Genomic DNA, 26,682 nt, shown 5'->3' on the forward strand with positions numbered 1-26,682 from the left:
CTGGCTCTCTTAGCTGAGAACTTCAACATGTTTAAAATGATTGGTTATTCTTTTAAATATTTTTTAAGAACCTTTAGAACATGTTAAAACACAATACAATAAATTATGGTTGAAATTAGAGGATTCTCATAGATTTCTATCTCAATTTCCACGTGTGTGTGAAGGTGGATAGCATGCAAAAGTGGAACTTTTTAACTTCATACCGGCCTTGCCGTTTCCTTGGCTTTGGCTTTCGGTGTAGGATTTTTGCAAACTGATTCGAAACGTCTGCACAGAAAAGGACATCCATTTTGCATACTAAGAATAGAATTGGGTTATCCAATAATTTCTCTTGTGAGATTCTTACCTATTGTCAGCTACCCACACACATTCAATTAATGACATCAGCGCCTGGAAAACTATTTTCTCTTTCCTATAAATTGCTCTTATTCCTTTAGCTTTCTTTCACGATCTAGTATTGCGGTGGTGCCTTTGTTTTGATTAGCTCTGCTCTGCTCTGCTTCTATTTGTTAAGCCTTCTTGGTTTATTTGGGTGAGAATGGCGAAGGCGGATCAGCTAGCTCACGAGAGGAAGAAGGCCCAATTCGATGTGGGTGCCCTGAAGGTAGTATGGGCTGGTTCTCAACATGCTTTGCAAATCTCAGATCGCATGGCCAAGCTCGTTGCCAGTGATCCTGTAAGTAAATAAACCGATTTTTATTCTATTAGAATTTGTGTTTACTCAGACTGTCTTCGAGATTTGAGCGACCAGATCGAATTACAGTCATCAATTCACGGCAGAATCAATTTTGATTCTTATGGGTATGCTTGTCTTGATAAATTTGTGTTCGAGATTCCTAAAAGTCGGTATTAAATTTCAGAGGAATCAATAAATTTGTGTTAGAGATTCCAATGTGTTTATCCATCTGATTCCTAAAAGTCGGTATTAAATTTCAAAGGAATCAATATATAAAGTTCATAAAATGGATTTTAATCATGACCTTTTCGTTGACAACAAATTAAAACCATCATATATTACTATTTTCTACCGTTGCCACATATTTTGTACCATCTCACTTTTTTCCCGGTTTGGCTTTCCTGTCCTTGAGTTTAAAGCCTAACAGATTTCGCATCCAAATCACCCTCGTCAACCAATAGTGGAAAGGGCAACGATCACATCTTTTTCTTCGTTTTTGAGTTCGCAAACTCCGGGTTCACACGAAAGTCCATTCTTATGGGGAGCAAATCGTGCCGGAACATTGAAGTGCCAGGATTCTGGCCCGGAACCTTGCAAATCCTGTTTGGAACATTGAAGTGACAGGTTCTCTGCCTCCGTAGTCCCACTTCAATGTTCCAGGCAGTATTTCTGAGGCTGAGTGCAAGGTTTCTCAGTGCCACTTCAATGTTCTGGGCAGCATTTCTGAGGGTGGGTGCAATATTTCTGAGAGTACGTGCAAGGTTTGCCAGTCCAACTTCAATGCCCTAGGTGGGATTTCCAGGGGTGAGTGCAAGGCTTTCCTGCCCGGGCAGAGAACTTGTCACTTCAATGTTCTGGGCAGGGTTTTTGACGGTGGATAATTTTTTCCCATGCTTTTTGGGCATGCGCGTCCTCACTAACTGTGTTTTAGGAGGTCTGTACCAGTTCCTTGCATGCCTGTCCTCACTAACTGTGTTTTGGGAGGTCTGTACCCTTGCAAATTTCTGTTTGTCAAGGTTTAACTACAAATTATGATCTTAGGTGCTCGCAACAGTCCGGCAGTGTATGGCACTGTCCAAATCATCATTCCTGAAAGGATCCAGCAAAACTGCAAGGCAGGGCACAGTGTTATTGGAACTGGCTGGTCCGACTGGTTTCAGATCTGTACCTGTGCGGTTTGGTGTTTCTGACTGGATAAGCCTGGTCTTGTGTCGAACTGGCCTTAAAACGCCAAACTGTAGAGAACCGGCCAATTCCGAACAAAATGCCATATGGCATAGCTAAAGACCACCCAATCTGAAATTTTTTCAATTAAAAATACTTAGAAAAATATTTGACTCGAGTGCCCTACAAAACCTGACCCCCTAATAATTATTAGTAATATTGAATTTTTAAAGTAAAAATCGACATTCTCATCAAATTTGAAACATTACCATTAATTGCTTCAGGTTGTTTGAGAGTGTTTTCAACTTATTCGATTTGGAGAAACTCAAATTTTAGATACCATTCAAAATTCAGCAGAATTAAATAGTTTTCAGGATTTCAGGATTGGTAGGATTGCAAGGTTTCCATTGGACTCTATCATGTATGAGGATATGGAATTGGCATTGAATCAAGAGCGCCAAGCCCATGCACCTTGATGTTGGTTGCATTGATTGTTGAACTCCTTTGTCATGGTACGAGTGTCTCCATGGCTTGAATAAAGGTGTACATTTTCACTAAGGTCATGACAGAGGAGTTCAACAATCAATGCAACCACAACCAGACACTAGTACTATATGATCAGATTGTAGAGTCTAAACCTTAGACTCTCAACTATGTCACTATAGTTACTCTTTAGTACTATGCTTAGTTTTGGACTCTAGAGTTCATTTAGAGCCTCTTTGTTGATGTATTTTGGTTCAAAGATGTATGGCGGTTGGTGCTGTTCTTGTTATATGCACTCTTACTATAAAAATGAGAAATTTTGCATGTGTATAAATGATTTGGATTCACATAGATGCAAATGAATATATATGTTTTTCCCTAAAATCTGAATATTTTATGTATTTTTTGAATAACCATTTTTTGGTCTTTTTTTTTGGCTCCAGTCCAGTTCACATTTGAGGTTGACCAGTTTGATGACTGATCTGGTTTTGATAACACTGACAGGGAAGGCCCATTAGTGTACCTCTTCATGACCGATGTTGTTGCCTTGTAGATCCTGTCAAGCATGCCTTATCTTTGTGGAGAAACAGCTGTGGTGACTTAAGAACAAACGTGTAATAGGTTTCTCATTAAAAAGTATCAAACATATTTTGGGGCTTGTTTTTCTTTTCGTTCTTTGGTAAATAAAATACTTTATATTCACAAAAATTTACATCAGTACATTCTGATATGTCTGGTTATACCATCTATACTTTCCTCAATTTTGGGCCCATATGACAGTTCTTGGCCTGGATTACCTATTTCACAAAAAATAAGTTCTTTTAAAGATTCAAAATTTATGTAGATACCCTTCAACAAAAGACTGTCAAATATTCCAACTGTCCCAGTGTAAACTATAACATATTTTACTGTTTCTACAATATCTTCCTCAAGTACAAAAAATATCTAATAACATTCGTATGCTTATCTCTTGAAGCTCAGTGCTAGTGCTGCTTGCCCCAAGTGCTTGTGATGACTGTTTGACCCGCTTCTTTGCAATGGGTCCCAGACTTTGACTTTAATTTTTTATGCCCATTTGTTGCAGACTCGTCTCCCCTTTGAGACTTTGCAGCACGAGCTGATCTTTAATCCCTTACAAGCACTTGGCCTAGCTTGGGGACCCTTCAGCCAGCCCTCCCAAGTTGCTCCTGAGCATTGAAATTTTCTTTGGAAGCGGGCATTCATTTCCTCCATCAGATCATTTTTGCAACTGTGACAGTCCATTGGCACCCCTGCCAGCATATGCTTGACAGTCCATCTCATCTCTACTGTTGCCTTATAAACACTCCTAACTCTTTTTTCTCCAGTCTCAATGGAGAAGAACCAGAAAGGGCCTTCTTGGCCCTCTTCTCAGCCCACAGTATGTTTAACTTCTCCCTTGTGCTTACACACCTCTAGTCTTCTTGCAGCTTCAGAATGCAAAGCTTAAACACAGTCTCATGATGTGTATTCAGGGAGGCACATTTCACCCTTGCTTTGCATCAACTTACCCCCTTAGTATTACCTTTGCCTTTGCCTGCAGCCAGATATTTCTTGTTAAGCTTCCCATCCCTATTCCTCCTCATGATCCTTTTTCCTCGCTGTATCTTCTTCACAGCAGGTTCCACCTCCCTCTCCTACCCTCATGAACCTGATAAGCTGAATTTGACCAATCTAACTCCATCTGAAATAAACAGCCCATCCAACTGAGTAGACTGTGTCGAGACCCTTTTAGAAACTAAATATCTCCCTTTGCAATGATATGGCCCTCTCCAACCACATCATCATGCCGTCTCTGACATCTGTCATTCCCTTGATCACCATAAATTATCCCAGTCCTTCACTTGCATCTTTGATAACGTCATCATTCAGATCACTTAGACTTTGTTTTATTGCTGCTTGTGTTATGATTTCCTTTAATGGCAATATCTCCGCAGTAGGCATGATTACCCAAATTCAAGTGCTTAATTAACTCCAGTGTTAACATACTTAATTATCAGTTTGACCTGTTCTGTTTCAAATTCTAGTGTGGTTGGTTTACTGGTTGACTACTAGCATTCACCAAGTGGTTTTGATGATGATAGTTTAGTTTTGAGTGAATGTTGGAATTTGCCTTGAAAGCCAAGACCCAAGGTTCTGCCATTATCATGGATCATTTCAGAGATCATATTTTTCTACAAAAGAATACACTGTTTTCATTCATCAAGAAAAGCTATATGAGAAAGAACCAAGTGGTTATGCGTTTCAACATTTTCACATACATTTCCTATCTGTCGTTTTCTCAATGAATGGGATACTTGGTTTTTTGGGACTTTCAAATTAAAGTTATACTTTGGTGGTGTTCATCTGGCATTTTGAAATTTAGTTACCTTCTAAACTCCTGTTTGATGTGTGCAAAACGAGCATTGGTGCAGCTTTTAGTGGTGCAATTTTTACAGATATGCAAATTCTATATTGATTTAAGACATGCGATGTTCAATATCTGCATGATACCTTTTCTTGACATGCCATTCATACATTTGAAATTTGTAACAAGTAGAAATTTCACGAATTATTATATTGATTATTACAAAATTGAAGATGTTACTGGTCAAAATTATTTATCGTTTAGAGTCTAGACTGCACAGGCTCCCTGAAACATTCTGAAATTAAAATATATTAAATGAATGTTCTATAATACGATTATAGGAAACACGTTTCCTTATGTTTTTTGTAACAAGAAGATTAGAAGAAGATCAGTGAAATAATTTTTCATATTGAGCGCCATTTATTTTGAATGCAGACTGGTGTTTGTTGATTGCATATCCAATTCTTTGGAAAGAGATTTTGTTTCCTCGCATTGGCCTTGCCTATAATTACTTGATTGGTGTGTTTACAAGCTTTTGAGATTTGAATTTCTTAAAACTATAATATTTTAGTTATAATCTAGTTTTCATCATATTGTTTTGATGTCTGTCAGGTGTTTCTCAAAGATGATCGCCCAAGATTGAGTCGCAAAGAATTGTTTAAAAAAACACTGAACAAAGCAGCACATGCATGGAAACTCATTGTAGATCTCCGACTTTCAGGTTTGTCTTGACTGGGGACTGTGATTTGTTTAATGCACATTAAGGAAAATAGCACATATGCATTGGACACTCATCCTAGGATTCTAGCTTTTAGGGTATGCCCATGATGCTTGTTGTTGTTTGCATTGTACATGTCACGTATTTGGAGGGAACATGGTTCACATCTTAGTTACTGTAACACAAAAACTTTAAATATGTACTTAAATTTTGAAGGCTCTTTTTATCTGAAGTACAAATGGTTGTTATCTCTACATGGATATCAGTTGAAGTGACTAATTGGTCTACAATCCACTTTTATTGAAGTTTTAATTCATTAGTTTGGTTCTTAACTGCTTTTCATCCACAAATTGATGGTCAAAATCAGGTATTTAACAGAACCTTGGTTCATGATCTCTGCATCTATTATCAATGGAACAAACTATAGGGTCAATGGTTGCATATATTGCAGCCCAGCTACAACAGAGCCACTCATGTATCTATAGGGCACACCCCTTTTGACGTCTATATTGGCTTCCAACCTTTTGCTCCTTATGACATTCTAGTTGCTATTCCAACTTCATCCATATCCTACCAGCAGAAGGAGCAAGACAAAGCTGCTTCTTTTGCATAGAACTTGACCAAGGTTCCTAGCAGAGTCGATCTTTCAAGTACAAGGCCTTGCATGACAGACATCAATTGAACCACATGTTCATGTAGGTGACAGAGTTTGGCTCCATAGGATAAGCAGTGCTTCAAAAATCAGCAGTATCACAAGATCAAGCTTGTTTGGTATCGTCTTTACACACCATCACTCAGAAAATGGGTTTGAACACCTTAAAAGTTGGATTTAGCACCCCAACTTGGCATCCATGATGTAGTGAATGTCAACCAACTCAAGCTGTATGAAACCCCTCACTTGTAGTAATTTGTTCCGATCACATATCCAGCCATATTAGTTAGAATCAGAACTGAACTGTTTTTCCCAAAATTATGAACTGGGCTTGAACTAAGTGAAGAATTGGTATCAGAACTGGTCAAATAAAAAATACATAGAATATTCAAATCAAAGAAAAAATATATATTTATGTACATTGATGTAGAATGTCAACCGACTCAAGTCGTGTGAACCCCTTACTTGAACTAATTTGTTCCTATCACACCTCTAGACAAAGTAGTTAGAATTGGAATTGAACCAGAGCTAGTTTGCTCCAAAATTATGAATTGGGTTGGAACCAACTGAATAACTGGTATAAAAACTGTTCAAATAACAAGTACATTAAATGTTCTTGGGGAAACCTGCTGAGTACTTGCTTTCATTCTGAGGATGTTAATGAGGGTAAACTGCATTCTGTAGAAGGTCAAGGCTTTGTCACCATAGGTTCAAGGCCATTACAATGACATACTCATTAAGAGCTCTACATGTCACTTGCGGGAATTGAACTTGGGTGGGGAGGATAACAACCCCCCCCGCCCCCCCCACCCCCCTTCCAGCTAGCTGAGACCAATTGATATATATATGTGATCAGGCCTTTTATATTACTATCAAAAAGATGTACATAGATAAGTGTTGCAATCTATTGGTCTGCCACTTGGGAAACCAAACCAGTAGCATAAGTTCAAAATCTTATAGTTGCATATCTCATAAAACTAAAGATCTGGAAAATAAACTAAACCAAATAATAACAGTCATGACAAGGCAGTGCCATCATAGAAACTTTGTTTAAGACATCTGGCTCACTTTATCATTACCCTATAGGAGAATCCACTGGGACTGGTGGCTGCGGGTCATTGTCATCGTCTGAGGAAGAAAAATCAAAGTTTGCCAATTTTTGGGCAAGAACAAAAACTTTCTTGTTTAACCGGTCCACTTTGTCCATTAGTTTAGCCATATAAATCATAATTTCTTGTTGAGTGTTCGTACAGGCTGTAAGTACCCTACCCATGAGAGTTTGGATATGCCAGTATAGGTTGATGGTTTGCATGTAGGAGGAATAATGAGCTATAGTAGAGTTGCCTATTTTAGGTATCTTGTGTCTAATGTCTCGATTGACCTGCATGGTAGGAATGAATCTCCTAGGCTGTCTGACTTGTCTTTGACATCAGAAATTGCTCTTTGAACCGCTTCGGGGGTGATATCCTTGTATTTGTCCATGGTAGAGCGAGCTACTTCTTGAGCACGAGTTTGGCTAGTAAAGGGGGGAGATGTATTAGGGACTGCAGAGGGGCCAGGACAACCTCTTCTGCCTCCTTGTTGATTGGAGTAGAGTCGGTGCCTAACCATGAAACATGAAGAGCAAGGAGGGGAGAAACGAAGGGGGAAAACACAATAAGGGGCTAGGAGCTTGAAGCTTGGGATGGCGCCAAGAGGAGAGACAGGGAAAAAATAGAGGTGGACTAGAAGAAAAATTGAGAGAGGTGGTATGGCGGTGAGATGAAAAGAGCTGGAGAAAGTCCCAACCTTAAACAAACTAGGTAGATAGTGATCGGAGAGGCATGGGATAAAAAATGTGAGTAATAGGCTTAAAAGGGGAATTTTGAAGAAACCAATGGAGGGGAAAAATAACCAGAATGCCACCATCCCAAAATGCAAGCAAAAAGTGAAGAACAATTTACTAGCGAAGCATTGTTCAGAATAAAGATGATTATGATATTGAACCTGAAACCGTTGAGTAGAGCCCATAGTGATCTAGAGGTGATGCGCCTAGTGCTAATTAGTTTCCAACTGAAGACCCCCTGAGTAGAGCCCATAGTGATCTAGAGGTGATGCGCCTAGTGCTAATTAGTTTCCAACTGAAGACCCCCTGAGTAGAGCCCATAGTGATCTATAGGTGATGCGCCTAGTGCTAATTAGTTTCCAACTGAAGACCACAGTAAACCTTGCATGCAGTGGTAGCTCCATCATAGAACCCACATTGGTTCATAGTCCCTTTAAACTAGTGCCTCCTTGAAATAGTAATAATGAAAAATTCTCAGAGAACCCATGAGGGGTATCCATCTAATATATTGTAAACAACAGGAAGAGTGTTTATCAACCTAACATTATCATGCTGCTCTCCACCTTGGCATCCAGTTATAAACTTCTCCCACCACCTTGTGTTATAATAGTGGATTAACCACCCAACAACTTTCATGATTATCTTTGAGGTACCTTTGTACTAAGTCACCGAGTTTGGCGAACAAAATTGATTAAATTCGAAGTTTGCTGAATTTCATTCCGGGGCAAATTTATTCGATGAGGTTTGCAAATCTCAGCTAGACATGAACAAGCCTAACATGAACATGAATAATTTCATGAAATTCGTCTAAAATTCTATTGAAATTCGTTTCAAGTTTGTTATGAAATCATAGGGAATTCAAAGAGGTAGTTAACACCTAAAGGCTAAACCTACTTGCTTTAGAAACAAAAAATTCTAGGTTCTTTGCACTAACAAAATGTTGTCTCTGAAATCTACTTGCTTTAAAACAAAAAAAATCTAGGTTGTCTGCACTAACGGAATGTTGTCTCTGAATGTCAAGCTTGACAATGAGGGAGAGACCAATACAAATTAAGTTAGCTTTGGGAGGATGCGGGGAGTCATGATGTTAATTTACATAGAACACGACTTTTTTAATAATATTTTTCATTTCTATTTATCTATCTTTATCTTAACTATTTTGATTTTTTGATTTTTACCATGGGGAGTCATGATGTTAATTTACATAGAACACGACTTTTTTAATAATATTTTTCATTTCTATTTATCTATCTTTATCTTAACTATTTTGATTTTTTTATTTTTACCATACATGTTTAAATTATATAAATTTATCTATTTATAAATAGTTATAATATAAATGTAATATATAAATTAAATATATAAAAGAAACATATGTAAATTAAAAAAAAATCTTTAAATTTTGTTATCATTTATTATTTTTGAATATATGTGTGTGTTTGTGTGTGTGTGTAATTTTTTTATTTATACCATACACACTTAAATTATATAAATTTATATATTTATTAACAATTATAGTAGAAGTTTAATATTTTTATAAAATATAAAGGTTAGATATATAAAAGAAACATATTTATATTAAAAAAATATTTTAATATACCTCAAACTTACAAACTTTCAGCGTAATACTAGTTATAAAATATTGCACAACAATTTCATTAACATAAAGAGAATTTCATACTTTCTGGTTCACAATAACTTATTTAAAACTGAAGAAGAGACAACCACTCTCCACTCCACTATAGGCTAGCTACACCACAACTTTCTTGCAATTGACCACTCGAGCCGAATCCAATGATTGAGGAGATTCTTGCTTAGAGATTTCACACCAAAGGCTTGGTTAAATATTCAAAAGATGGAGTTCACTGTCCAGGTGGTTTATCAACCGCTCTCTAATAGCAAGCACCAAGGTGGTTTATCAGCTATACCTACAACAAGCACCTAGGTGGTTTATCAACTATTCTTAGTAGTAAGCACCACAATAACTCCCACTTTCCTTTGAGTTCATTCACAGGTATTCACCTAAGGTTCATATCGGTATTGCTCAGTGTCAGGAGTTGGAATCCACTACATAGATGGTTTATCAATTGTTTTTTCATTGCAAACACCACAGGAGTCTGTAGTCCATTGCCCAGGTGGTTTATCAACTACTCAGCGAGTACCACAATGACCCAAAATTCTCACGTTATTACAATTATGGATGATTCCTTTTCCTCTCCTAGGTGTGATGTTAAGGAAGAACTATTCGTCAGATGTATCCCTCCTTCCCCTCATACCCTTAGGATTGCAAATGTGATTATCGTGAGCAACATGCTTGTTGTGTCTCCCCTTGTCATCAGCGCCCTTTTCCTCCCAGTCATGACCCTATGGTGTTCATAAAGCATGACATTAATGATGGGTACCATGATGGGATGGTAGCTTTAGGTTGCTATCCATCATTGGTTCATGAGCTTAATTATTGATATCTCTATCTTTTGGTTAGAAGAAAGGATCTTGTGGAAATGATTGTGTTCCTTTGCTCTCTCTTTTCCCGTGATACACCATGCATGGTCACTTCATTTTCCCGCCCCTTGCCCTTGTGACCTGTTCCACACTTTTTGTCAAAGTTCCAAGGAAGTGGATATGTCAAAGATTTTTCAAATGATTGCATCATCAGTCAACATTTTTGTTGAGTCATTGTAAACCCATTCTGCAAATTTATAATGTAAATGATGCTAGTAAGACTGTGTATGTATGTAATAACCTAGGTAAGCCTATGATTTTGGCGAGAATTTCATTCTAGGAGGTTTTTCGTCTCATTGACTCATTTGTGTTTTGAAACACGAATGGTCGGCAGAGCTTTTACTTCCAACCTCACGCTAAAGCTAGGGTGGAATTCTTCGTCAAAGGCTTAGGTGAGTCTTAGTGTTCTAGTCAAGTCTTACGTAAAAGTGATCTGGGGATAATTTAAGCTAATTGGTTAAATTATTTTATTGCAAATCACTTGGTGTACTAGATCATATTGTGTGGCAGAATTGGATATGTAATTTGAGCGTCTAAGCTGAATGGGTATTCCCCCTTTGAGGGTTGAATTTGTAAAAATCTTATGTCAAAAATATTTTAGTGCATGGTCCCTCATAGTTAGACACCATGGCTAAAATATTAGAGGGTATCCCCTCAAGTGTCAATTAATTAAATTTTCTGACAAAAATAAATTAAAATCCTAAGTTAGAAATTTAATTAATTAGAATCAAAATTAAACTTTCTAGAGAAATTAAATTCTCCAAGTGGAAAAATTTGTGGCTCTCAAAGGAATTAATTTTTGGAGGTCTTCGACCAAGGGAATATTGGAAATTTCAAGAAAAATTGAACCGTTGGAACTTGATGGTTAAGTCAAAGTCAATTTTTTGAGGAAACTATTTTGAGCTAATAAAAAATGGATTTAATGAGAAATTCGAAAATTCCTCAAAATAAATATTTTCAACGGGTAATATTAAAAGATCATCAAGGATTTATCAATGACCAAGATTATTTTGACGAGGATCAACCCAACTAGCTGTTATTTTTCCACTTGGAGGATTTATCTATAAATTAGAGAGTCATTTGAGTCTCAACCCAATCTGATTTTGGCTAGGAAATTTCTGCAAAAAGAATGATCTAACGCTATTGCCCCGCTGGGAACATTTTTTGAATCATAATAAATACTATGGGGTGCAACTCATGGTGTTCAGTGTTCATTGATTTGTGGTATGTGCTGGGTACAAACTTTTCTATATTGTGCTTAATTATTTCTAAAAAATAGTTTTTTATTGGATGGGGATATGAACATTCTATTAATAGATTTTGGGTCTATTTTAGGTGATCTAATTCGCCATATGTCTAATGAGCTTGCTTGAGAAAATATATAGTGTTTGCAGGTTCTCCAGTCTTTGGGTTTCAAGTTCACGAACTGTGGGCATGAACCGACTTTGTTTGCACTTCAAATATTTGTTGTGGTTTATCTAACTTCGCTAAGGCTGTAGCTTGCATCTATTCTCAAAAGTTTTTATTAGCCATTTATCAAAGACAAAGTCCAAAATTTTTTATTTCCCGAAATTTATTTTAAAACCCTTGTATATTTGTAAATTTTGTAAATAGATTTGTAAAATAGATTTTGTAAATTATTTCTAATCGGGGTTTTTGGGTTTCAAGATTTTTTTGTATATGTTGGGGTTTTGGGTATTTGTGAATCTATTTTTGCAGGTGAGATCAAGTGGAGAAAATTGGAATAGAGCTAGATTTAGGCCCTTAAGGGTAAGATATAGTCTCCAAATTTTTTGCAGGGCCAACCATTGAAGAAACTAAGCAAAAATGCAGATCTGAAGCGAATTAAATTTTCTGAAGCAAGGGTTTCATTTTTCAGTCCTCACGGGCTCGAATGTGGCCTCATTAAAGGCCAACGTTAATCTCCTAAGACCCTGCGTCAGCCATTTAGCCTCCTGCGTCACATTTTTTGGCCCTTTTTGGGCAAGCCGCAAGCCCTAGAGGCCTCAACCTCCCTTCCTTGCCCCAACGCTGAGGGTTTAAGGCCATTTTTGGCCTAGCCGTGCCCTTGGAAGGCCTCAACCTCCCTCAGTTACCCTAGATGGCTGCCCTTAAGGCTAGCCGTGGGATTTTCAAGCCCTCTTCTGGCCTCTTCCTCTAACGTCCTCCTTTGCTTCCTCCTCTCCAGCTTTTGCTCTCCCTTCTTGGCTTCCTTTGACCCTTTTTGGCCCTCATTTAGCCTTAAAACCTAGCCGCTAGCCTTTAGAGGGTCTTCTCCCCCGCCAGTGTCAAGCCTTCTTGGCCTTCTTTCACCTCCTTTGCCTCTTCCTTGGCCTCCTAAGCCTTCCCTTGCCCAACGCTACCCCTACTGGGCCTAACGTTGCCCTCTTTTGGCCCTAACTTGACCCTTATTCGTTTTTGAAAATTTTGGGATTAAAGCTTGGTGTATTTTGCAGAAAATTTGGCTCAAAAACTTGTGTTTCATGTGGCAACTTCATTGCAAAATTTTGGCAAATTTGGGCAAAGTGATCTACAAGGCCTTGGGCCTAGGGTTTGCTCTCTAAACCCTCTTTTCGTCATTGTTTTGTTACAACTGTAATATCTAACTTGTAACAGTGAACTAAAATCCATAACAACACATCTAATTGGTCAAAATACTTCAAAAATTGTGCTAAAATTTTCCTAAATTTTTGGCCACTTGGGCATTGCATATCTAGCTTAGATCTAGTTTTTAGCTTGCTGGAATATCTTTGCATAACTGTGAAATCATATCTGATATTTTGTGAATATCACATTTTAAAAGCCCTAAAAATCTTATTTTTCAGTTTGGCAAGTTGTTTCTAAGTATTGAGCATATTTGGCACTTGTTAAAGCACTAATAACTCACTGTTCATACATTTACTTACTGCTGTAATAGGTGTTTCAGATATAATATAACAGTTAGTAACTCATCATAATTTACTAATTTACGTTGACAAAGCATTAATTTACTCCTTGGTCATCTTATGATTCATATGTTTGGCAATTTCCTTGTTTTGAAGTGAGATATTTACTGCTGTCCATATTGCATCATAAGTAGCTCTTCATCATTTACTTGGTTTATAGTGGTTTATGTTGTTAAGCTCTAACAATTGCTTGTCTTGTGATTGATTTTGAGAATTTCTTAACTTGACACTTAAATCACTAACACATCTAAATTCTAATAACTTTGGGCATTTGAAATCTAATTGGCATTATAACATTTGGCATAAGATCATTGGCAATCTTGTCATAGAATCATCTTTGGAATATCTTCAGTAATTGGCATCTTGTGTTGATAACCATTTGCTAATAAGTGTCCTAAAAGCTCCTTTCATTTTTGTCATTGGTTAAATATCTTGTGGATTGATCTATTGTTAGCACAAAGTAAATTGACACTTTCTTTGTTGTGGGATTGCACATTGACATAACTCATTGATAAGTACTCTTGTCGTTAAGGATTCATCATAATTTAAATTACTTAAAACATTAAGCTAATCTCAAAACTAAGAATTTCACTCATTATCATTGCATAAGCATTCTAAGCTTAGCTTGCATTAAAAATTTACCTCCAAGCATAAACTTGGTCGATAGACTCCAAGGACAACCCTTTCATCTAGCTTGAGGGATTCTTAATTTCTTAGTGGTTAACATAGTGACCTTGCAATCGTCAGAGCCACAGTCTCTGCAGCGTCGGAGACACTGGGTGGTTGGAACATAGGGGGAGGTATCGTTAATGAAGCCCTTTCCCTTTGATACCTCTTGGTGCTTGATAGATCTGGGGTTAAGATGGATCTAAGCTGGTTTAAGTTTAATTTTGGACCATTGTTCTCAATTCAAGATTAGATTTCATCTTGACTGTTAAGATTAGGGATTTTGCCCAACTTAAAATTATAAAAGGAAGCCAAATAAAAGAGAGGACACAATCAATTATTTTCTCCAGAAGGATTTTGAGAAAGAGAGAAAAGCGAAAGGAGGACGTTTTGATTTCCTAGGTAAGGAGAAGAATTGCTTTATAGGTCGTACAAACCATGCGATCCAACATAGAGGAGATTCAGGGCATATTTTTGAGAGTTGTAAATTCAAGTTTGCTAGGTTTCATTTGTGTTTTTGTTTCATAGCCATTTTCCTAGTATGGGAGCTCTTGTAAGTTAGAAAGTTATTTGAATAATGAATTGATGTTGAAGAGCAGAAAAATTGTGCATGCACGAGAATTTCCTTTTCCTGCTTTTTATTGCTTTTCTAATTTTTTCTATTGCTTTATTTGGTTAAAGAATACCAATAATGTAAATCTAGATCTGATTTATTTACCTAGGCATTGTTTTTCATAAATCAACATGGTATAAGAGCTTGAGCTTTTAAGAAAAAGGCATATCCAAAATTCTTGAGTGTAGATCTATCAGATTTAGAGGTCTCAACATCAGATATATAGAGTGCTTGAAGGATTAAGCAAGAGACAATCATGGCAAGAAGTAGTGTTATGTTTGAGGACATACTGGATGGAGCTTCAAATTTCTTGCCTTTGAAGGCAAGATTCGCACTGCTCTTGCAAGAGCAAGACTTGTGGGTGAATGTGGAGAAGGTCCTTCCAATGCAAGCAAATCAGGGAGCACATGGTAAGAAGGATGTCAGAGCACAGAGGGTGATATCAGATGCTGTGAAAGATCACTTGACCCTCCATGTGGCAGATAAGACCACTATCAGGAACATGTTTGATGCCCTTGTTGGTCTCTTCCTGAGTGACAATTTCAACTGGAAGATGGTTTTGAAGAACAAGCTTCGACAGAGCCGGATGACCAAATCCGACAATGTTATTGGTTACCTTATGAATAAAGTTCACAGATTTTCTAATGCAAGGGGCTAGTCTTCAGGGGAGGAGGGGTAGTTAGACCCCTCCAAATAAGATAGGAGTCCCAAATGGTTTGAGCAGACCTTGAGAGATGCTCGAGATCATGTGGAGGCTCCCAAAACCACATTTAAGGAGAGCAAGCCTCCATGGAAGTTTCTGACATATTTTGGTTTGATGACCAACATCATAGACTGCCTTCCAGCTTTGAGGAAGTAGTTAGCCTATAGGGTATATGGAGAGATGCCATGGTGGAGGAGCACAACTCCATCATGAAGAATGATGTATGGGAGATTGTGCCAAAATCAGTAGGGAAGTCAATGGTGACTTCTAGGTGGTTGTTCAAAATCAAGCAAGCAACCGTGGGAATGTGGAGAGTCATAAGGCAAGATTTGTGGCCCGAGGATTCTCTCAGGAAGAGAGAGTAGACTAAGAGGAGACTTTTGCTCCTGTTGCCAAATACTCTTCTATCTGTGCAGTGATATCTATTGCTTTAGAGATGGGGTGGAAGATTCACTAGCTGGATGTGAAGACGACATTCTTGAATGCAGATATTGAGGAAGATGTATATGTATAATAGCCACAGGGGTTTGAGGTACATGACAGAGAGTCATATGTATGTAGGCTTAATAAAGCCTTGTATGGATTTAAACAAGCACTGAGGGCATGGCAACCCAAGATAGGCAAGTATTTGCAGAGCATGGGCTTCACCAAGAGTGAGGTAGATTCCAACCTATACTTCATACTGGTTGGATTTGAGCCCCTCATCTTGGTGCTCTATGTGGATGATTTGATTCTTATTGGGGCAAAGAAGTTGATTGCTGAGTGCAAGTTAGACTTGGCAATAAAATTTGAGATGAAAGACATTGGGTTGATGCATTACTTTTTGGGGCTTGAGGTTTGGCAGAGATTGAGAGAGATTTTCCTTGGATAGGGGAAGTATACAATGGAGATCCTGAAGAGATTCAGGATGGAGGACAATAGATTTATGGCTACTCTGATGGTGACCAACTTGAAGAAGGTGGATTTTTCAGAGTCAAAGTTAGCAGATTCAAGATAGTACATACAATTGATTGGCTCATTGATGTATTTGGTCAACACTCGACTAGACGTTTGTTATTCTTTGAACATCTTGAGTCATTACATGGTGGAGTCAAGATAGATGCATTGGATCACATCAAAGCATGTGCTTAGATAATTGCAGGGCACAATGGAGTATGGCTTGAGGCACCTTGGTGGACATGGGGTGAAGATGCAGGGCTATTCAGATTTGGGCTAGGTACAAAGTGATATAGATCGGAAGAGCACCTCTAGGATTGTTTGATCAGGAGATGGAGCCTACACTGGTTCATTGTGACAATCAGAGTTGCATGAAACTCTCGGAGAATCTAGTATTTCATGATAGGTCAAAGCACATCGAGAGCATATACCATTTCATTAGAGATAGGGTTCTCAAGGGAGAAGTCAAGCTCCAATATATTCCAACAGATGAGCAAGTTGCAGACATACTCACCAAACCTTTTTTGAAAGGAAAGTTTCTTCTTTTGAGATAAGCTTCGAGTGGTGGAGAATACCTTCATCGCTAAGAGGGAGTGTTGATGAATTGTAGCTTTGACAGGTATTTCCTTTAAAGCAAAGTGCCTAAGTTGTGAGAATCATCATTAAATGACTCTTAGACTTAGGAGTTCACTTAATTAATTAATTAATAAAGTGAATGTCTTTTTATAAAGTGAGTTTAATTTAATAAAGTGTCTAAGTTTGGGTACTAGTGATTTAAGTTGAATTTTGGATCATTGATCTCAACTCAAGATTAGATTTAATCTTGACTGTTGAGATTAGGGATTTGGCCATCTCAAATTTATAAAAGGAAGCCAAGTGAAAGAGAGCACACAATCAATTATTTTTTCAAAAATGATTTTGAGAAAGGGAGAGAAAATCAAAAGGACTTTTAAATTTTACGGGCAAGGAGAAGAATTGCAGCAGAAACGAAGAAGAGGGCAACCATTATCTTGCAGGCCATACAGACAACACGGTCCAGCATAGAGTTGATCCAAGGCAGATTTCCGAGAGCTGGAAATTCCCATTTGCTCGGTTTCGTTTGTATTCTTTTTCAAAGCCATTTTCCCAGTATGGGAGCTATTGTAAGTTTGAAAGTTATTTGAATGACGAACTGGTTTTGAAGAGTAAAAAGATTGTGCATGCACGATAATTGTTTTTTTACTTCTTTTTCTTGCTTTTCTAAGTTTTTTCTGCTGTTTTTTTGGTTAATGAATTCCAGTAGTGTAAATCTAGATCCGATCTTTGTACCTAGTCTCTGGTTTTCAGAAATCAACATTTAGTAATTTGAACTTCATTTAGGAGACTGAGGGCCAATTCCTTGGTTTGGATGGCTCTGCTGCGTGTCTCACTTGATGCCTGTACTGGGTTAGGTGCCATGATTATTGGTGATACGTTTGGATTGAGTACCATATGCAAATGCAGTGAAATGCCCAGGAGTTTCCATGCCAGGTGTTCCTTGGAAAAATAATTACATCTTTTATAGCATTGGAGAGTCATTATGTTAGCCACCTAAGAATTTCACTAACGTCATATTGGTCACATGTCACTAATATAATATTGACAATAATATAAGTGATTGTTAATGAATGTTCACATATTAAGAACAAATGTTGGAGCTTCCTGTCTGCTCCTTCAACATTAACGTTTGTGAGAGTAACCGATTAACTTGGTTCTGACACTGCTATTACAGACTGCTGTCCCTGCACCCTTCAACACAACTTTAGACATAGAGAGAAGAAGAGGAGTTAGCATGCAATGCAATGTGCGCAAACTCTGGGTAATTGGTGATTGATTTATCCTACTGGATATCTAAAAGCACAATTTTATGGGAGACGGGTTTGGGTTGGTACCTTGTCAATGACTTGAAATTTTTCTTACAATTAGATGTTGGTTCTGAATCTGCTCTTTAATCCTTCTAAAAGAAATACCTTTGCGTTCTGTATAGGCTTAAGATAATCAAGAAGAATTGGTTTTCTACATCAATTTTTCCTGTTTCTTGTAAGAGAATTTATGCTTTAACTTTGGACAAAGGGTCGGTGTAAGTACGATATGGTTATATATATCCTGGATTGCTCTGTAGTGGATATGGGAATGCTTTCTAAGCTGATGTTTTTTTTAGCATTGCATAATGTGTTACTAAAGAATGGATTTATTTACATTGTCAGTTTGCCTTGTTTTGAGTGTTCAGTGCCTTATGATACATTTTCTTTGTTTAACAGAAGAGGAAGCATCAAGACTAAGGTTTTTTGTTGATGAACCTGCATATACAGATCTTCACTGGGTAAGATGTTAATATACCATATGTTTTGTAGTAAGAGAGAATTTTACTTGTTATTGTCTACAACTATGCCCGACCAAATGTAAACTGCAAATATATGAATAAATATGAAAGAGGAAATATGTGCGATATGAACGATGTGGCAATTGTCGATCCAAAAGCAAGACTCAAATAAGTACTTAATGTTGGGGAAACAAAACATACAAACAAATTTACATATACAACAATCAAATCCCTGCTTTCGTTGGGATTTGATTCATTACTTCCAAATTCCATATTCAGTTCAGTCTTTTTGGCTTTGTGCTATGCCATTCATATATTTATGTGCTTATGTTTTTAATTGATTATAAGCTGGATGTCAACTGTTTATTTTCAATCTACACGGCACTTTTGAATTCAATTATGCTTATGCTGCCTATTAATACTTGTCATTGCATGCATGTGTCCATTTCTTTCTGAACATGTACATGCTCATTTGCCATTGCAGTCTGTATTTTTTGTTTTATGGTCTCTTAACTGTAAGGAGCACTAATTAATGCTAAATCATTTTCGAAGTATATATTTTTATGTTACAATATTAAATTCAGGGTTGGGATTGTTATAATTTTGTAGGCACTGATGACCTAGATTATGCATTATGGGGAAATGATTTAGCTTCTGACTTCGATATATACTTTGCTCAAGTGTGTAGCATGATATTACTCCTTGTTTGACAAAGAAGAAACCTTGTTATTATCTACAACACAATTATCATTTCGCTGGGCTTCTTAATGGCCACCTGAAGAGCCTTATAATAACCAATGATTACCTGTCACATGGTTTATGTTTGAATTTGCCACCAATGAAATTCAGATACAATTTACCAGTCGATAAAATTTGGAAAAAAAATTGCCTTCAAGTTCGTTAATATATTTATTTCAAATTTTAAAAAGTAGAAAAATAATAACATTAAAATTACTAAAAGTGGTTGCGATCTTTGTCTAACACATGATATCTAAAAAATTGATAAAATATGAGCAGATAAGTGTTATGAACCATGATACTAGCCATAAAGTTTAAACAAATTGATCATGAACAAGTATGAGGCATGATAAAATCTAAACAAGAATGAGTGGGCTTTGGCAATTAGCAAACTTGAACGAATTTTGACACATCTTATATAAAATTCACCAAATTTTGAAATTCAGCTCTGAAATACAGAGAATCATGTGGCTTAGCTGATTATGATGCAATTACACTTACATATTCCAATCATGGGATGGTGCAGCTACTAATTGTTATATCTATAGCCTTTTTATTTTATTTCTACTCAATACTGGGATGGTCAGTTTCCACCCCGTATAGTAATAGCTATAGCTGACCAGAAATTTGGGGAGCATTTTAATGCATCTCTTTTCTATGTGAATTTAGGTTTTGTTCTGCATTTCTGTTGTTGATTCTCTCAGATTCCTGTTGATCACGAGAAACATTTGTGCCCTTTACCTTCTCTACATTTAATCTTTGATAATATGCAATGTTGTTGCTTAAGATGTACACCTAAGTGTGGGAAAAGTTTTCAACCCCACAAGGTATAGTATTTAAGGCACAACACTCAGAGAAGGGGCTGCCACCTATTCCCAACTCTCTTCGTTTAAGCTCTCTCCTAGGCAAGCTATGGGGGGCAGTCCCTAAAGATGATTAGAAAAGAATAACCTGTTGAAAACAAGTTCTAGGAGACAATGGCAATGCAATTACTACTCAATATAATTTGAATTAATGAGTAATTAGCAAATATGATTATTAATGAGAAATGTAGCTATTAAAGATATAGATTTGATTAAATATGACATCCAACAAGATGAAATGTGATAGACCAGTGCCTTATAAACAATGCTCAGATATGATACTTGCAAATGAAAGTAATATTCCAAGTTACAAAGATAGCAATGCTGCAAAAAAAGCGTTAGTACAAGAGGTCAAGCAATTAGAAATGTGAGCAATAAAGCTTGAGATAATACTTGCAAGAAAAGAAAGCTTGTACATCAAGTAAGGATGCTTTAATTATGATATGATTTTCAAAGGCAACAAGTACAAGAATAAAAAGCTTGCAAGTAAATAATTAACCCATAATTCTAATTACAATAACCAATTGAAATGCAAAAAATGACCATGTTAGATGAATGAAAGCAAGACTAAACTATGTGTGATGTAAGAGTCTTGGTTGATTTTAAGTTACATGCCTAGAACATGGGTGAATGCCTTCTCCTCAATTGTCAAAACTTTTCTTATAACAAGGTTGTTGGAAGAAGTGCCGGGGAAGGAGGCTATAGCCTCATTAATGATACCTACCCAGGGTTTCTAGCAACCCAAATGCCTCATGTTCCTATAAGGGACTGAGCCACAATAGAACTGCAAGGCCACTTGTTTTAATCGTTGTTTAAGTGTCAAGCTTCTTGAATTGAGTGGGGAGAAGGTTGTCCTCAAATTTCCATCAACCAAACTTATGCTTGGAGGTAAATTTTAAGGATGCAAGATAAGATCTAATATGCAATGAGATGCAAATGCGAATGCTTCAATGAGATACAATTATAACTAGATGCTCCAAAGAGAGAGATACCAATTTACTTATAATCAAGATTATGATAAACACTTAGAGCAAAAAACCACAATGAGATCAATTTATAACAATGATTCAATGAAGCATGTAAAGATTACTTAATGAAATGAAGCCAATTAGAGAAATAACACAAGTGCTTTAATAGAAATTACTCATAAAGTGAAATGAGTTATTGGTTAAGATTTAGGATGTCACTTCATTTATAATGTGTTTTTAAGAGTGTTTAGGAGAAAATAGAGCGATTATGAATTATAGAGGACAATTAGTTATTTCAGTGATGGCAGATGAGATTGCTAAAGAGGTTGTGATATTCCCTCTTAACATTTTGCTAAGTGAAATATCAATTTTGACCATTTTTGCTATAATGAACAGTTGCACTTAGGAAATGTGGATTTAGAGGTCCCACACATGATTTTTGGCTTAGAGCACACCCAAACATTAGAGCTGGAGGAAATATTGCAGCCTTAGTGGAGCATGGGGGCCACGTCATGGGAATTACAACCCACATGAGGAATACGCTCTCATTGGATCGGATTTGGTGTGGGGAATTTGAGTTGGGCCCACATGGGCATTTTGGAGGCTTCTTGCCAAAAAGTGGAAGAGACACTCAATTCGTCATTGATTCATCATTTGCAAAACTGTCTTTTGACAATAGCATGCTTGAGTTGAAGCCAAGTCTACAAGTGCTGTTTAGCACACGAGTGTCTCCGAGCAGAGATCTCAACCCTTGTTTCAGTGGACTTCGAGTGCTAGCCTAAGGAGGGAGTTCTACCCTTATTAGTTTGTACCAGCAGCAGGGAGTCCGATTTCAGTGAGAGGTTTAGCTACAACAGCATAGCAATTGCGCAATTCATGGTGGAGGCACTTTGAGAGGTTGAGGAGTGTGGTGTGGTTGAGGCTGAAAGTTGGGGAGAAGGCCGAGGAAGTATTTTGGTGAGGATTGCAGCTATTTTGGAGGCCATTTGCAGCAGGATTTACAGGTGGGTCGAATCACCCAACAATTGAGCCATTGAGGGAAAATACTGCCGAATTTCCAAAGTCAATCATTGCGAAATCCTTCGTGGGTTATTCTAGGTATTTGGTGGAGATGTCGGGATTAATTTCCCAGAATTTTCTGAGCACTAGAGAGGGCCCTAACAACAATTCTATTCAACCAACAACGTATTTCTCGGCATCTTCAGCGCAAAACTAGAGCAGCACAACAACATATTGGAGAGGGGTGACTTATCTTTCATTTGGGGCTTCAGCAAGCCCAGGTGCACTCTTTCCAGCACCTTATTTTACACCCTTGTTTATCAATAAAATGGCTCAACAACGCAGCTTTTGGTGCAATTTCTTGGTCTAATTGTGTGCTTACTGTTTTATGGCTTTTATGTCTATGTTTGCTTTGCATATCTACTGTAAATTTTCCCTAGGATTATTACAGTGGTATCAGAGCTCATAGACTTGGCACAACTTGGGGGAGCAACACAATCTATGACATTGGAGGATAGGCAAAATGTGACATACCAAAGGCAAAGGTATAGGAGCAGAGAAAGGCAGTTGCAGATTACCCCGATCCTGTGACAATCGAACCAGAGGTTGTAGAAACAAACATGGGGGACAATGAGGGAGACAAAAGGAGCAAGGATGAGGAGTTTGCTCATCTTTTGTTGAAGGCAGTGCAGGACTTGTCCAAGAACATTGAAGAAATGGGCCAGAGGAATAACAATGGCAACAAGGGTAAGGGAGTCCAAGGGGATTTCCAATTGGGGGAAGGATCTGGCACTTCACAGCACCACACATCACTTAATCCCAACATGCTGTTATTCCAAACACACCCCCTAGGTCTACTATTCCCACGTTCCTAACATCTAGAGCTGGTGGGCAACTAGAGCAAGAGGAAATGTCTTATGGCGACTATTTCTTGGAGTATCGGTCCTATGGACCTGACTTTGGGAAGGTCATCACTTTCAGGGATTTTTTCCAGTTGAAGGGCAACAATAGGCCCAAGGGATAGAGTGGAGGAGGCTACACACAGGGGACAGAGTTGCAACGCACTATGGGGAGGATGTTTCTCCCAACATTCAGTGGCTCTTCCAAGAGCTCAACCAAAGCGTGGGTTGAAAAACTGGATGTCTATTTCCAGCTAAATCAAATGATGGAGGGAGAGGTAATCAAGATTGCCACATTGCATCTAGAGGGGGAAGCTCATGACTGGTGGTTCCATGGGTTGACCACATTGGGACATGCAAGAGTGACCGCTTATGATGATTTCACCAAGAGGGTGTTGGAGCGGTTTGAGAGGAAAGATCCTGAGGAGTACTTTGGGGAGCTGACAAGGCTTAAGCAGACCAAGAGTGTTGAGCCCGGATGGTGCTGGATTTGTTGGAGACTAGGAGGATCTACATGTTTGTGGAGGGGCTAGTAGAGCCATTACAAGGGTTAGTGAGGTCCAATAGGCCCACTACGTTATAGGACGCAGTAGGGAGAGCCCGAGACCTACAGGATGCCCTACCTAGGGCTCGAGCACCACTACCCCCCAAACAGGGTTTCCAGTAGAGGGGAAGAGACACCAAGGCTCCACCACCGAGGGCCAATTAGGGGCGTGGACAACTGAATAAGGAGACTCAGAGAGACTTCTGGAGGAGGAAATTATGTTTCACCTTTCAGGAGCCATGGGCACCAGGGTACAAATGTGCAGTAGGAAATGCCCATTATATCGAGGTCTTCTCTGACAATGATGTAGAGGATGAGACATATTTTGAGATGGGTGGAGATGACAACACAATACCTTAGGAGGGAGGGCCACCACCACCACCACCGTCGACAGGGGGAGTTTCCTTTGCACCTTCAAGAGGGGTCCTTGCATCACTGCGCGGGGTACCCAAGTTTTTGACCCTGAGGATCAGTGACACTGTGTTAAAATTGGCAACTAGGGCCAAACTCCATGTGGGTCATATTATTTATGGCAGCTGATATTTTTCTTGGATCCCTCTCATCGAGAGTTGTAGGATTGATCTAAAGATCATCCGATTCCGATAAGTATTCATGGAGTTATGAATTTATGTGTTATAAGACAATTCGTTAAGGTCTGCCAGCAACCAAATAAACCCCACATGTGCTCAACGTTTTAGTATAAAAGGAGATGACTTGAGAGTCATTTTACACACACACTTCTATCTTGATTTCTCTCCACTTGTCTTGGGTTTTAGTGGAAGAGAAATCTAGGAGTGGAAGCCCTAGACGTTGGAGGAAAAGAGGCTGCCCTAGACGCAGATGGAAGGCAACCCTAGACGCAAACTAAAGGCTGCCCTAACGCAGACCTAAAGGCAGCCCTAAACGATGGTCTAATCCAACCCTAAATGATGGTCTAATCCAGCCCTAAACGTTGGTCTAATTCAGCCCCAACCGCAGTCAAACAAGAGAGTCTTAGCCGCAACATGAAGGGTCAAAAGGGACAGCATGTAGGCTGCCCTAGACAACGTGAAGGGCTGTGTGGACAACAGAGTCTTAGCCGCCATATAAAGGATCAAAGGAACAGTGAAGAGGCTGCCTTAGACAGTGTGGAGCTGTAGGGATAGCGTGGCCCTAACTGTAGTTAAACAAGCCAAAAGGAATAACATAGGTGTGGAGGGTTATTCCCTTGGAGAACCACAGTCTTTAGAAGGCTATCTTGTTGAATTGTATGGTGAATAATGGTTGTAGGGTGATGCCCTAACCTATGATGCAGTACAGTAGTGCAGCATGGTGAAACAACAGATGGTAAGCATGGCAAGCATGGAGCTGCAAGGGACAACTATATAATAAATGGGACAACAAAAGAATGCTAAGGCAAGACAGCAGTTGTGACATGGCAACAAAGGTACATGGTGCTACAAACTCATTAGATAGCAACAAGCATGGATAACAGATGTATGGGACAACAACAAGGTAACAGATGTATGGGACAACAACAAGGTATGTTAAGATGCATGGGACAACAAGCATAGTGCTGCTAAGATGTATGGGACAACAACAAGGTATGTTAAGATGCATGGGACAACAAGCATAATGCTGCTAAGATGTATGGGACAACAACAAGGTATGTTAAGATGCATGGAACAACAAGCATAATGTTGCTAAGACACATGGACAGCAGCAAGGTATGCTTGGACATATGGGTCAACTGCTAGGTATGGCAAGGTTAAGTGGGACAACAACTGTCACATGGCAGAAGGCACATGGTACAACAATAAGCATGGTACAATAGCTAGCATGGACTGATGTGATTGCAAATCTGGGAAAGATATTGAGCTAATTGTGAAAATTGAAATAAATTGCTCTAAGCATAGAACATACCTAAAATTAACACACTGTTAAGGGGCAACATGTATCAGTTCTAGTGGACAGTGGGGCTACCCACAATTTCAATGATGCCCAGTTGGTTTAGAGGAGGGGCATCACAACTTAGGAGTTTGAGGGATTATCAGTTTTTGTGCCTGGGGAAAGGACCATGCAGTGCACATGCTACGTGCCAGCCTTGACAGTGACCATGGGGAACTACTCCATGAAAAATCACTTCTTTTTGGTGGACGTACTGGACACCAATGTGGTGTTGGGGGTCTAGTGGCTCTATTCACTTGGCAGAGTCACGACCGATTGGAGGAAGTTGGAGATGGAGTTTGTAGGGCCGGATGGCAAGCTAATGTTGCTACAGGGAATGCACTCCTACCCACCACAGACTGTTTCGGCCCACAAGATGGAGGCTGATTTGAGACATGGGGACATTGAGTGGGTTGTGGAGTTGAGGATCTCAGAGGCTGGGGGCAAGCCCAAGCCACCACATCCGGAGATACAGGCCATTCTGGACAGGTACCCAATAGTGTTTGGAGACATACCATCGAGTCAATCACTTGACCGGGGGTTTGAGCATACTGTTGAACTGGAGCTCGGAGTACAAGCCGTGATCACCACTACTTACCGACATCCCAAGGCATATTGGGATGAGACAGAGAGTGCTATCCACGAGCTGTTGGCACTTGGTCACAATAGGCCCAACTCTAGCCCTTTTGCTTCATCGGTTCTTCTGGTGAAGAAGAAGGATGGGTCCTTGCGCATGTGCATAGATTACCGGGCGGCGGGCCTTCAACAAAAAGGCACTGAAGAACCGCTACCCCATCCCACTTATAGATGAGCTGATGGATGAGTTGAGGGGAGCTAAGTTCTTTTTGAAGATTGATTTGCGGTTGGGGTACCATCAGATCTGGGTGAGGGACCAGGATGTCCCAAAGGCGACGTTCCGGTGCCATTATGGGCACTTCGAGTTCTTGGTTATGCCCTTCAGGTTGACCAACGCGCCAACTACTTTCTAGTCATGCATGAACCACGTATTTCGTGGGCAGTTGAGGAAGTTCGTGCTAGTGTTCTTCGATGACATACTGATCTATAGCCGGACTTGGGAGGAGCACTTGTAGCACATTGAGACAGTGTTGCGTATTTTGGAGGAGCAACAATTTTATGCTAAACTGTCCAAGTGCGA

The 26,682-nt window shown here is 38.8% G+C and overlaps 1 protein-coding gene across 3 annotated transcripts in view; it reads left to right on the forward strand.

Moving 5' to 3' along the window:
- Nucleotides 1-256: 256 nt before the first annotated feature.
- Nucleotides 257-26,682, forward strand: part of LOC149261424 (peroxisomal acyl-coenzyme A oxidase 1-like) — a 243,884-nt gene continuing 217,458 nt past the window's right edge. Inside the window, exons 1-3 of one of the 3 annotated variants that reach the window (XM_089422243.1) lie at nucleotides 257-676; nucleotides 5,301-5,409; nucleotides 18,528-18,589. In XM_089422243.1, coding sequence (XP_089278369.1) covers nucleotides 539-676; nucleotides 5,301-5,409; nucleotides 18,528-18,589 — 309 coding nt within the window. In that variant the 5' untranslated portion in view covers nucleotides 257-538. The remainder of the gene's footprint in view (nucleotides 677-5,300; nucleotides 5,410-18,527; nucleotides 18,590-26,682) is intronic. The other 2 variants (XM_089422240.1, XM_089422236.1) reach the window with 2 other exon arrangements.

Source organism: Pinus tabuliformis, chromosome 6, assembly GCF_031772625.1.
Source record: "Pinus tabuliformis cultivar Carrire ecotype Pingquan chromosome 6, CPIR1, whole genome shotgun sequence".
NCBI classification, from domain to species: domain Eukaryota; kingdom Viridiplantae; phylum Streptophyta; class Pinopsida; order Pinales; family Pinaceae; genus Pinus; species Pinus tabuliformis.